General features: G+C 49.9%; 1 protein-coding gene across 6 annotated transcripts in view; it reads left to right on the top strand.

Annotated features, from left to right (window-relative positions):
* Positions 1 to 10,985: 10,985 nt before the first annotated feature.
* FLNB (filamin B) overlaps positions 10,986 to 13,442 on the top strand; it is a 140,134-nt gene continuing 137,677 nt past the window's right edge. For 4 of the 6 annotated variants that reach the window (XM_078076803.1, XM_078076798.1, XM_078076794.1 and 1 more), the window contains exon 1: positions 10,987 to 11,458. In XM_078076803.1, the coding sequence (XP_077932929.1) occupies positions 11,167 to 11,458 (292 nt within the window). In that variant the 5' untranslated portion in view covers positions 10,987 to 11,166. Of the gene's footprint in view, positions 11,459 to 13,442 lie in introns of all 6 variants that reach the window. The other 2 variants (XM_078076778.1, XM_078076771.1) reach the window with 1 other exon arrangement.

The raw sequence follows: 13,442 nt of genomic DNA, 5'->3' as shown, positions 1-13,442 counted from the left end.
GCCAAGGGAGAGATGAGGCAGTTTCAATGTGTATGGGGTGCCAGGGAAGGCCTCACAGAGAGCAGGGCTTGAGTACAGATTTGAGGATGTGAGGGAGTGAACCATGGGGAATGTCCACAACTACGACTTGGGAGGATCAAATGAGAAAGAAGTTTTGGATGAAGATCTTTCTGGACAATGATAATGCTAATAATGAGGACAGCTACCAGTTCTTTTTTTTTTTTTTTTTTAAATAAGCTCCACACCCAATGTGGGGCTCGAACTCATGACCCTGAGATCAAGAGTCGCATGCCCTACTGACTGAGCCAGCCAGGTGCCCCAACAGCTACCACGCTTGATCAGCTGCTGTGTGCACAGCCCACGTTACCTACATTATTTCGTAAGCTCGTCAGAACAGCCGTGGGAAGTGGGCATTACTATTGTTCCCACACAACTCATCAATGGCTGAACAGGGACTTGAACCTGTATCTGAGTCCAGAATCTGTGTCACGCTTGGACCTCCCGTAGCTTCCTGGGAGGCCGTATGGTGCCGCCGTTCAGAGTTATGCCCTGGAGTCAGTCAGGATGCTCCTGTTCCACAGAGGTATGTGAGGATTACATGTGACAATAGACATAAGACACTTGCTCAGTACCTGGGGCAGTTTCTGTTGTGATTATCGTAGTCATTACTAGAGAAGTTTTGCATTTCGGAGAGCCATCGAGTCCAGTGGCTTCCCTCGGGTCCTAACCAACTTGGGATCACGCAACTGGTCAACCGTCTAAGCCAACAAAGGTGCAAACTTCTCACACCTGGAGAACCGGGGCCCCTCTGAGACCTCATTTAGCTCAGCCAATCACGTTCTAATTGTTCTCGTGTACTTCTCAATGGGTTTCTGTAGCCAACCGCGTTCCTAGTTTAGGCTCTAGGGATACCGAGGAAAAATGCTCTGTGAGAGCGCTAACCCCATCCCTCCCCTCAGTTAAAGACCTATCCAGGGCCTCTGGAGGGAGGACTGACCTCCAGCTATTTTGGAAGGGCCTATCTCCTATCAGAAGCTGAGAGCGTATTTACAGTCCAAAGTCCGCTCCAAAGTAAACACGTCATCACATTCCTCACAGCTTGTAACCTCCACAGGGAGAAGCTCTGGCCATAATGGCGCAAGGGTGGTGAGGAAATCTTATCTGACTCCATTTCAGCAGGATCCCACCTAGTTCATGCTTGGTGGGGGACACAGGGGAGAGAAAGGAACAGATCATCTTAAGTCGAATACAAGAGCACATTCATTGCGGTTACTCTCTGCAGTGATGGGCAGGGGAGACTAGATGACAAACGTTCGTGAAAGCACACATTTTTATGTGGGTGTGCCTTTGAATTTATCCTTATTGCTTTTTTTCTGCCCATAAAAGTAAAAGACTTTCCTTTTCTGTTCTTTTCTGTCTCTCTTTCTTTTTTTTTTTAAGATTTCATTTGGGGCCCCTGGGTGGCTCAGTGGGTTAAGCGGCTGCCTTCGGCTCAGGTCATGGTCCCAGGGTCCTGGAATCGAGCCCCACATCGGGCTCCCTGCTCCACAGGAAGCCTGCTTCTCCCTCTCCCACTCCCCCTGCTTGTGTTCCCTCTCTCGCTGTGTCTCTCTCTGTCAAATAAATAAATAAAATCTTTAAAAAAAAAAAAGATTTCATTTATTTGAGCAAGAGAGAGCGCGTGCGCGTGCGCAAGCAGGGGGGAGGGGCAGCGGGAGAGGGAGAAGCAGACTCCCCGCTGAGCAGGGAGCCCTATGGAAGCTGAAAGCAGATGTTTAACCGACTGAGCCACCCAGGCGCCCCTCTCTCTTCTTTCTTTCTTCTTTTTTGAGATTTTGTTTATTTATTTATTTATTTGTCAGAGAGAGAGAGAGAGAGAAAGTATGAGCAGGGGGGAGGGGCAGAGGGAGAAGCAGGCTCCCGCCTGCTTTTTTATATTAATGAAACTATGACTACAATCAAAATGGGGAAGATATCGATCACTCCTAAAAGTTTCCTCATCCTCTTTTGTAATCTCTTCCTCCCATCTCTCCTCACCTACTCCCGACGGCCCAAGCACACACTGATCTGCTCTCTGTCATTATAATTCGTTTGCATTTTGTAGAATTTTATAGAAGTGGAATCACACAGTATGTATTCTTTTCTCGTCTGGCTCCCTTCACTTAGCGTAATTAGTTTGAGATTCAGCTACATTGCCAGGTATATGCGGAGGTCCTTCCTTTTTATTGCTGAGCGCGAACGAGTCCATTGTGCAGACGCAGCACACTCGGTTCATCCGTTCACCTGTTAATGGACCTTTGGGTTGTGTCTAGTTTTTGTTAAATGAAACTGGTACGAACATCCAAGTACAAGTCTTTTTACAGACACATGCTTTTATTTCCCTTGGTTAATTACCTAGGTGTGGAATGGCTGGATCACATGGTGGGTATAGGTTTAACTTTTTTAAAGAAACTGCTTTCCAAAGTGGCTGTGCCATTTTACATTCCCACCAATAATGTCTGTTTCAAAACATTAGAGATGCATTTAAGGTAGAAAGAAAATCCTTCAGGCAGAAAGTAAAAGTTCTTATAATACACCTCCTAGTGATTGCCTGGTTAACTGTTTCCTATAAATCCTTCCAGCATTCTTTGTTTTCTTTATCCACATACAGAATCCAGCTGAGACTCAGAGGTGCCCTGGGCAGCCAAATAATCTGGCATCCCCTCAACTTGATATTTTGATATTTTAAAAACAGTTGTCCAAAATTTACCTAGGCAGGATGTGCAGAAACTGCTTTTTCTGTTAATAAAATATATCGTTCCTCTTTCTTTTCAAAATAAAGGATTTATTACATGCGCAGAATGAAACCTGACCTTTTAACTTATTTGGAATTATCCTGGAATTGTAGTTGTCCAAGCAGTCTGCTCCTTTGGTGCCTGCATTAAAGGGCACGTGATGCAGGTGACAGAGTCACAAACCGCGGGGTTTCAAGGCAGCACGCAGCTCTGACCAAGGATAAGCTGACATGACCAAGGACCTGGGAGAACTGTCACCTAGCTGGGCTCTGGCTTAGTGGCAAAGCCAAGAGTTGCCCCTAGTGCTGGATAGAGAGTGTTCTAATTTCCCCCAGAGGATGCTCTTTCTCTCTGATCACTGGTTACAACACGGCTGCCCCAGGCGGAAACCCGAGTTAACTGGCACCATGTTTTGATCTAGTCCAGTGCGACTTGCGCTCCCCTTCTAGACTGGTATCCCGCGACGCTGCCTGGGCTAATCAGCCCCGTGCATATATTATCACATAGTAGTGTTATTTTTATTTTAAAAATGTATACACAAATTGGATTGTACAAATTCATGTTGGTCTGTAACTTGCTTTCCTTTTTCTTTTAAAGATTTTATTTATTTAATTGACAGAGAAAAAGAGAGACAGCACAAGCTGGGGGAGCAGCAGAGGGAGAGGGAGAAGCAGGCTCCCTGCTGAGCAGAGAGCCTGATGTGGGGCTCGATCCCAGGACCCCGGGATCATGACCTGAGCTGAAGGCAGACGCTTAACTGACTGAGCCACCCAAGCACCCCTGTAACTTGCTTTTCTTTTTTCCCCCTAAACAGTACATTTTGAGATCTTTTCCATATCAGCCTAGGTAGATCCATCACACTCTTTTGTAAAAAGTACTGAGGTAATCTGATGGATGTACCGTAACGCAGTACTTGTCGGATGTAATGAGCATATGAATCCCCCTGGGGATCTTGTTAACCTGCAGGTCCTGCTTCAGTGGGTCCGGGGTGGCGCCTGAGATTCTGTGCATGCCCAGGTGCTGAGCAAGCTGCCGGAGGGACTACACTTGGAGAAGCAAGGCTATAGTGCATGTGAGGGACCCAGCAGAGAGCAACATTTGGGCTGTTATAAACAGTGCTGCAATAAACATCCTTGAGTATCCAAAAGGCGCACTAGCACTTGGGTTTTCGAGCCGGAAGACCTAATGTTCAACCCACCTCTGACACTAACTGTGTGACCGTGAGCAGGTCCCTCCTCCTTGGCAATTCAGTGAGTGGTCACAAATGTCTCTCGACTCTTTTAAACCCTGAGATAAAGATAAACAGTCCCTGTCCTTGAGTGCTCTGAGAGTAATAAGTCTAATCCTGGCGTGCAGGGAATTGGGGGAGAGGGGAGTCCACGAGATAAGGATGGAAAAGGCTTTGTCAGCCGTCCTGCTGGCCACAAAGGCAGTTCTGTTCCAGCTGGAAGGCAGTCTAGGTTTGCCAGGTGAGCAGTGGCTAGACAGGGTTTTCTTTAGCAGGAAAGTGCTCTGTGGCATTTGTCTGCACTTTTTAAAAAAAACAAACCAGGCCCACACATAAATCTTCCAAAGAAGCCAGCCAAACTGGGTGGAGGAAAAGAGCCAGTCATTTGCAAACTTTTTTTTTTTTTTTGGTGATTCTAGCAAGACTGGAGAGGGTGGGGTGGGGGGCCGGGCATGCTCTGGGTGAGGTCCACCTTGGGCTGGGAAGGCCTAGAGGGAGGGAATCGAGGCCCGCAGCAGACCCTGTTTCCCCACCCCTGCTGAATGAACAACACACAGATGTCCAGTGAATGGTGGCCACCACCTTCATTCCTTTACCAGCATGAGGCAAACTGCTTCTGGCCGTCAGGACTGCGGCCTCTGAGGGACTGAGCGCTCAGAGACTCAGAACTGACCTCTGGAGTTGGATAAACCAGGGTTTGAATCCAGACTCTGACACCGAATCCCAAAGGGACCTGAGTGAGTGACCTGATTTTTTTTTTTGCGGCCTCAGTTACCCTGTTTGTAACACAGGGATGATAATAACAGCACCAAGCTCACAGAGTTCTTGCAAAAATCAAAAAAGATAACTCACAGATATGAGATGTTTAGGCACTCAGGGAAGCAGCCACTTAGGGAATGTCGATAAAATCAGTCATGTAGCCCATTGTGTGAGTCCAGGAAAGACTGGCTTTCACAAATGTCGCTCTGTCCATTCTGGGCTCCACCTTAGTGGGTGGGGGAGTGGGAGAGCGGGGTCCTTCTCCGAGCAGCCTGCCTACCTGCCCCCCCAGCACCCACCCACATGGCCTGGGGACCTCTGCAGCCGGGGCTGGGGCGGGGGATAGGGGGCAGAGCCTTCCCACCTCTCCAGTTGCTGCTGAAAGAACCAGCTCCTCTTTGGAGGCAGAACAAATATTCAGGCTTAGAATTTGTTTCTCTTTCTTTCCAGCAGGGTGTGGACATCGGTGTAAAATTACAACCGAGAAGGCCCCCACCCTGGGGCAAAGATGCAATTGGGGAGGACGGGGTTCATTTTGCAAGTCCTGGTTCTCCATCCCTGTTCCCTTTGGAAACTCAGTCTTTGCTCTTTGATGTCCACTCATATCATAATCACGACACTATCATGACATTGTCATACGATAATCACGATAATAATAGCAGTAGTTCTCTCCTAGATACTTACATGCTAAGTGCTTTACACACGGCTTCTCATTTGTCAGAACCTCCCCTCCCCCATGGTATATGGTTAATGTGGGTTACAGGCAAGGACACAAAGTCAGGGGCAGCCCCGGCTCCCTGCTCTCAGTCCTGACTATTGCCTTTCTTAGCCCTTCCTGAGGATCCAGCCTGTCACTCTGTGACCTTAGGCGTAGGATTATTCCTCTCAGCTTGTTTCCTTACCTGTAAAATGGAAATAGCAACATCACTTGAGGGGCATCTGGGGGGCTCAGTCAGTTAAGCATCTGCTTTCGACTCAGGTCATGATCTCAGGGTCCTGGGATGGAGCCCTGTCAGGCTCTGCGCTCAGCGGGGAGTCTGCTTCTTCCTCTGCCTCTGCCCCTCACCCCTGCTTGTGCTCTCTCTCTCTCGCTCTCTTTCTCAAATAAATAAATAAAATCTTTAAACAAATTATTAATAACATCACCTGGGGTTTTTCTGATGATTAAATGAGACAATGGCAGCACACAAGAAATGGAAGCTTCTATTTTTATTTTACTACTTTTACTGTTATGAATATCCTGACATGCTACCATATCAGTGGACTCCAGGATGCCAAGAAAGCACAGAATGCAGGTTCACCTGGGACCCCTTCCACAGGGTCGGGGTTCCTGAAGTGTGGAGGTGGGTTTCACATATAGGGTGGGGTCCTAAGGTTCGTACCCTGGTGAGAGCGTTATGGGTCTCCAGTTTATTAACTGGTTTATTTCAATATCAAGTATCTCTCTATATCTGCCTTTTCCAATATGATAACTCCCACTAGCCAAAGGCAGCTATTGAGCACTGGCAATGTGCCAAGTCCGAATTAAGACATGGCGTAAGTGGGGCACCTAGGTGGCATGGTCAGTTGAGCATCTGACTCTTGGTTTCAGCTCAGGTCACGATCTCAGGGTCGTGGGATCGGGCCCCATGCTAGGCTCTGTGCTCAGCGGGGTGTCTGCTTGAGATTTTCTCTCTCCCTCTCCCTCTCCCCCTCCCGTTCTCTCTCATTCTCTCTCTCTAAAATAAATAAATCTTAAAAAAAAAAAGACATGCTGTAAGTATAAAATACATGTCAGATTTTAAAGACAGTAATATATATATAATATGTATATATGTGTAAATATACATACATATGTATATAAATATGTATATACTTAAACATCTTGATTGTATGTTGAAATTGTAACTTTTTGGATATATTGGGTAAGATGACCAAGTTGTTCTGGTTTGGCACAGACATTCCTGGTTTCAGCACTGAAATGAAAGGCCTGCAGCCCAGAGAACCCCTTAGTCCTTGGCAAACCAGGACAGTTGGTCATCTTATTATTGGTTAAAATACATTACTGTAAATAATTTCACCTGTTTCTTTTTAAGTGACATTTAATTAGTAACTGTTAAGCGTTACTAGAAAATTAAAAATCATAATGTGGCTCTCATTATATTTTCATTGGACTGTCCAGACTCTATTAGGTCTTAAACCCCCGGCTACACCCTGCCAGGGGATGGAGGTGACAGGTGCCCTCCTTCAGCAACTGGCACAGAACACGGCAATGAAACCTTAGCATAACATCAGTGGTGTGACCGCATAGGCTGTGAAAGTGAGGGGACTGAAGGCTGGGCATGGGGTTCCCAAGTTGGAGAAGAGAGACAAAGACATTCTAGACCGAGGGAACAGTCTGAGCAAAGGCATGGAGGTGATCAGGCAAACTTCCTCACAGTTGCTTGGAAAGAAGAACCCCTTCCGATCCCACTGATTTGGCAACTCGTATGACTTTGAGAAGTAGGCTCATGGTGCTTCAACCTTCCACTCAGTGTTCATGCTCAACGTTCAGCTAATCTCTTCCTCGTGGATGTCTGTGCACCTGCTGCCGTCCGGCCATATCCACACTGACCCGTAGGGGCTACTGCTCTGCTTGTGTTTGCTCAGTCAGTTGATTCTTACTGAGATCTCTCAGGGCTGCAGCAGACTGCTGTCAACATCTGTGAGTAAGAGACATGGAGGGGAGCCACGGCTCCTTCCAGACACGGACTAGAGTCTGCTAGGGAAAATGCAGCTTGTTCCAGATTTCTCAGGGACTGGTTGGGAAGTCTGTTCATTTTGCCTGGTTTCCAGTTACATTTATAAAATGCTTCTTGTGGGGCCAGGCACTATGCTAGTTTTGCTTGTGTTATCTAAAAACCCTAGGAAGAGGTGTGCTATCCCCATTATTACCTAGACGAGAAGCCTGAAGCTGGCAGAGATTATTTGTTCAAGATCACACAGCCAGAACAGCCAAAATCACCCCCAAAGCCTGGGCTTCTCATGGCCTTGAGCTCTTCCACTCTGGGCAGTTCTTCTAAGAGATTAGAGAAGGCCAGGACAGAATTTAGAAAACAGAGAGTGGGTATTTATTTATTTATTTATTTATTTTTAAAGATTTTACTTATTTATTCATTAGAGACAGAGAGAGAGAGGCAGAGGGAGAAGCAGGCTCCCAAGGAGCAGGGAGCCCGATGCGGGACTCGATCCCAGGACCCTGAGATCATGACCTGAGCCGAAGGCAGACGCTTAACCATCTGAGCCACTCAGGCGCCCGAGAGTGGGTATTTATTAAGTGAAGGCCTTGCCAGGCAAAACTGCGGAATGTGTTGGTTAAGATGCCACTTGCAGAAATGCCTACCTGAGTTGTTCGACCCTCATCCTTTATCAAATATTGAGAAGAAGTCATCTGAAGACCTCATCTGCTTCCTCTCCTTGTTTCTGAAGCCCCTGGCTGCCCACCTCCATGGTGATTGCTGAGTCCCCTTCACCCCCCATGAATCGCTCCCCGGAAAACTCTCAGGTTTCTTCTGACTGGGTGGAGATAATCACTGGACTTGTCCTAAAATGGGATGTCTCAGCTCCGGGTGAAGTGCGCTGGATATTTACATGCAGATTTGGTTATTTGTGTCAAGACCTGGTGAAAACAATTACATAAGAAAGGGGGCAGTTAGCTCCAGTCCTACCTGGCAGGGAGGAGGACCCTCAGGGAGTGAAACACAGGCTGATAAGTTGTGATGGATGAGTTTGGGTGGAGAAAGCCTGAGGAACCAGGAGCCTTGGGCATGGGGGAAGCAAAGGTTACCAACACTGCCTCTAGTGAATCTGCAGCTCAGATGGTGTGGACAAAGGCAAAACCCAGGCTGAGAACAGGGTTCTCAGGGGGCCCTTACACATAGCGCAGACGGTGGAGTTAGAACCAGGTTCAAGTCCAGCTTTGTCTAGTCCTTACCAGCTGACCTCTAGCAAATCTCTTCACTTAATCACTAAGGAGTGGAATGATTCTTCAAGTAGTTATTGCCTGCCTATTATGGGCCAGGGCCAGGTAACACACTCTCCCCCTACCCCCCACCCCTACCCCAGGCTGTTTGGAGCGCTTCCAATAAGTGAGGCAATCTGTCTGAAAAAAACACTTCAGTGTTGTATGCAAATGACCTCTTTGTATAAATGTTACAACCACAAATCTGCTGGCTCCTCCTGAGCAACCATCAGGCTGGAAGCCCTTGACTCCATCCTGTCCAACTCCTCTCCCCCAGGAAGACTCCCTGTCTCTAAGCCTAGGTTATGTGTCGCTTCTTGGGCCCAGGACACTCTGTGCTCATACACACCTGGATTCCAGTTCTGTCTATACTGTGTGCCTTGGGCAAATCGCTTCACCTCTCAGTTAACTCTTGTCAAACTGGGCCAATAGCAAAAGAACTGCTTAGCAAAGCTCTTGGCACAGGGACAGAGCAGGTACTTAGGAAATGCTAGCTGCTACTTTTATAATTACTCAGCTCTTGCCAGAAGAGGACTGGCCTGGGTTTCTGCCATATCCCAGCACCTAGCAGAGGGCTTAGATGAGTAAACAGCAGGTACTCAATATATGGTATTGGTAGGCAGCATAACAGTCCCTAAAGATGTTCAAATCCTAATTTCCAGAACTTGCCAATATTATCTTACATGGCAAAGGGGAACTAAAGTTGCAGATGGGATTAAGATTGCTAATCAATTGTTTTAAAAATACCCTGGATTAACCAACTGGGCCAGATGGAATCACAAGGGTCCTTAAAAGAATTAGAGGAAGGAGTACCTGGGTGGCTCAGTTGGGTAAGCACCTGACTTTTGATCTCAGCTCAGGTCTTGATCTCAGGGTGGTGAGTTCAAGCCCCAAGTCGGGCTCCATGCTGGGTGTGGAGCCTACAAAAAAAAAAAAAAAAAAAAAAAGAGGAAGATGTAGGAAGATGTGACTATAGAGAACAAGAGAGATGACAGAGTGAGAAAGACTCAGCCTGATGTTACTGGCTTTGAAGATGGAGGAAGAGGCCACAGCCGAGGAATGTGGGAAGTTTCTAGAAGTTGGAAAAGGCAAGGAAATGGATTCTTCCCTAGACCTGCAGAAAGGAATGCATCCTGCCAACACCATGAGTTTAGCTCAGTGAAACCCATGAGGGACATCTAAGCTACAGAACGGCAAGATAATAAATTTGTGATTTTTTAAAAAAGATTTTATTTATTTTTATTGGACACAGAGACAGAGATAGTGAGAGAGAGAGCATAAGCAGGGGAAGCGGCAGGCAGGCAGAGGGAGAGGGAGAAGCAGGCTTCCTGCTGAGCAAGGAGCCCAATGTGGGGCTCGATCCCAGGACCCTGGGAGGATCATGACCTGAGCCGAAGGCAGCCGCTTAACCGACTGAACCACCCAGGAGGCCCAAATTTGTGATTTTTTTAAAGGCAAAGTTTTGGTAATTTGTTACAGCAGCATTGGGAAACTGATATACACTGTGCAAATTACTGTTTTGGTTTTTTAAAAGCTTTTATTTTTAAGTAATCTCTACACCCAATATGGGGCTCGAACTCACAACCCCGAGATCAAGGGTCGCGTGCCCTACTGACTGAGCCAGCCGGGTGCCCCATTGTTCATTTCTATTACTACTCCTAAGCTGTTTGTGATAGCTGAACTGTATTTTTCTCTCCCATTACTCTAGCAATTCCTCAAGGTCTAGGAATAATTGTCTTATTTATATTAGTTCTTAGGTGCTAAGAGGGCCTCGCACGCAGTAGGCACTCAATAAATGCTTCGAATGATAATAGTGTAATTCACATGAGTTTAATTAATACGAAGAGTAAAATGTCCATTCCTTCACGGTGTCCTCCACTGCCTAACACCGTGCCTGGCTACAAAGCAGGAGCCACTGAACCTATAGGTGGAACTTCCCCCCCTTTCCCTCCCCCATGACCCACGCCGCCACCGCCCCTGTCCATCCTGTCCTACCTCTGCACGTCCCCTATTCCGGGACCGGAACCGGGACCTGGACCATGATCTGATCCTTAAGCCAAAGTCTCCCCACTGGCTTCCTTTCGCTTAGGTGGAGAGCACAGAGCGCGGGGTCCCGGGACGCCTTGGAGGCCGCGGGTGCAGTGCACGCTTAGGACCGCAGGGGGCGAGCGTGGCCCGGGAACTCCCGCCGAAGGGCTGGGACGGGGCGGGGCCTCGGGGGCGGGTCGGCTCAGTGCGCAGGCGCCGGTCCAGACGCCTCGCGCGGCCACGGACAGGCGGCCGCAGAGCAGTCCGGGTCGCGGCTCCAGAAGCAGCGAGTTCGAGCCCCGCTCCCGCTCCGCTTTGGTTCTCGCTACCCGGGCCCTTGGGCCTCCCTACGCCAGTCCCCGGCAGTCGCTGCGCATTACGCTCTCCCTGCCGCCAGAATGCCGGTAACCGAGAAGGACCTGGCGGAGGACGCGCCGTGGAAGAAGATCCAGCAGAACACCTTCACGCGTTGGTGCAACGAGCACCTCAAGTGCGTGAACAAACGCATTGGGAACCTGCAGACCGACCTGAGCGATGGATTGCGGCTCATCGCGCTGCTCGAGGTGCTCAGCCAGAAGCGCATGTACCGCAAGTACCACCAGCGGCCCACCTTCCGCCAGATGCAGCTGGAGAACGTGTCCGTGGCGCTCGAGTTTCTGGACCGTGAGAGCATCAAGCTCGTGTCCATCGGTGAGTGCCCTGGCTCGGCCAGGCGCCGCGGTGTACCCTCCGGTCCCCGCGCGTGCGCCGGGGGGGGGAGGCGGGGGGGGGGGAAGGCTAGGGCCCCCTGCCGCGCTCCCCTACAGCGCCCAGGAGCTGAGGGTTGGGTGTGGGCGCTGAGGCGGGGGGCGTTGTCCTCCAGGGGGGTGGGGACGCCGGAGACCTAGGCCCCCTTCCCGGTGCTTTTTCCTGGGCTAGGACTTCGTATGATAGCTTCCCGCCCTGCGCCTCGCCATGCGTCCTTGGGGGGCTGTGGGTCCTGGGCTTGGGTTGGGGCTGCACGGGGAGAGGTGGGGCTGTGGCATTTCGCCGCACCCGGGGTGCCTCTGCGGGGTGCTGGAAACCTCTGGTCCGCGGTCCATGGAAGTGGGGTTCCATGGTCAGATGCTCCCCGAAGCGTTAGCCCCGCTGCGCCCACGCCGATGCGCCCAGCGTCCGACGAACGGGCGTTGGCTCGGACGCCCTCCGGGAGACCTGGGGAGGGAATGCTCTGGGAGCCTGGGGCCTCGCCGCCCAGGTGGGGACGGGCACCTGGTACCCTCCCCTGCCGTCTCGGGCTTGAGTGTGGGCCCCGAAGTGGGAAGGGGTGTCGTGGGGGTGTGTCCTCCTCGCTCCCTCCGCTCCCAGCTCAGCTCTGGCCGGGTGCCTCGGGGTGAGCCAGCTCTGAGTAGAAGTGACCATTTAGGGGCAGTGGTGGTATAGTAACTACTGTTTTGTAGAGAGCCCATACTAGTGCGCGCTGTGTGCCCACAGCCTTCCAAGTTCTCAGTCCTTACACATCCCGCCAGTTGGGGTGTCCTTAGACCTATTTTACAGGCAGAGGGGGTCCAGAGGGTTAATTGACGTGCCCAAGGTCATGGAAGTAGGAAGGGTCTAGCTGAGAATTGAAGGAAGTGGGTACAATGAAAGGAGACTTTGCATTCCTCTCCTTGCTTTCCCCACACCAGGGTCTTCCTGAGAGAGGGAGGGAGTTGGTGTCGGGTTCCTCTCCCCAGAGCTGGGAGAGAGAATGAGGGTCAAGTCCCCACTATGACCTGGGCTAATTGAAAGTTTCCAGGAGGGTCACAAGGCTGCTGAGGGTGTGGGCTGTGACAGGAGGGGCAAGGGGTGTATAGTGTGTGTGTGTGTGTGTGTGCACTTGTATGTGTGTAGAGTATGTATGTATACACAGCATATATGTATAGAGCATGTAGTGTGTACACGGCATGGGTGTCTAGAGAAAGTGTGTGCATCTACATTGTGTGTGTGTTCTGCCAGGGGAGCGTCTTGCCGGAGGAGCTGACCCACGCCTGGGTCTGGGGTCTCTTCCTGAGAAAACCAGGCCTTATGGTGACTTCTGTGATAGGAAGAAAGGGTGGTGGTTGTGGCTGCTGGGACTTTTCTCCACAGCACCAGACAATCCCGGACTGCCTAATTTACCAACTGTTTACAGAAGCTGCAGCTGCTTGCACCATGGTTTCCCATCAGTGCCCTGAACTTGGGGGCCTCATTCTAGACTTCATCTGGTCCCATCTTTCTACTCAACCCTCATGGTTTTCATTCCTGAACTCACCCAGGCCATAGCATCTTCCATTGTCCTGACATTCCAGGGCTTAGCCTCCCCTTCTCTGGTTGTGGGCCCGTGGGCTATTGGCAACTTCTTGCTGTGGACCTCTTCCCACCACAGGCTGCATTGTTTTATTTTATTTTCTCCTTTTAAATGATTTCTTGGATGATATTCCCCAAAGTGGCATGCCTGGGTCAAAGAGTGGCCACATTTATGGCTCCTGTCATTGGCTGTCTTGTTGCTCTCTGGAAACATCTCACTGTGAACAGGTTTTCCAACCTCTAGAGCCTGGAGGGAGACTTGCCTGAGGGCCAGAACTCCTGTGGGGGTGATGCCTGAGGCCTCTCCCCCCTGCCCCTGGGGGGAAGTCACATGCAGCTTGGACTTCAGTTCACGTATTCCAGCCGT

The sequence above is a fragment of the Halichoerus grypus genome, chromosome 1 (assembly GCF_964656455.1).
Source record: "Halichoerus grypus chromosome 1, mHalGry1.hap1.1, whole genome shotgun sequence".
Taxonomy (NCBI): domain Eukaryota; kingdom Metazoa; phylum Chordata; class Mammalia; order Carnivora; family Phocidae; genus Halichoerus; species Halichoerus grypus.
Note: the sequence above shows the minus strand (reverse complement) of the source record. Positions and strands in the feature narration are given on the sequence as shown.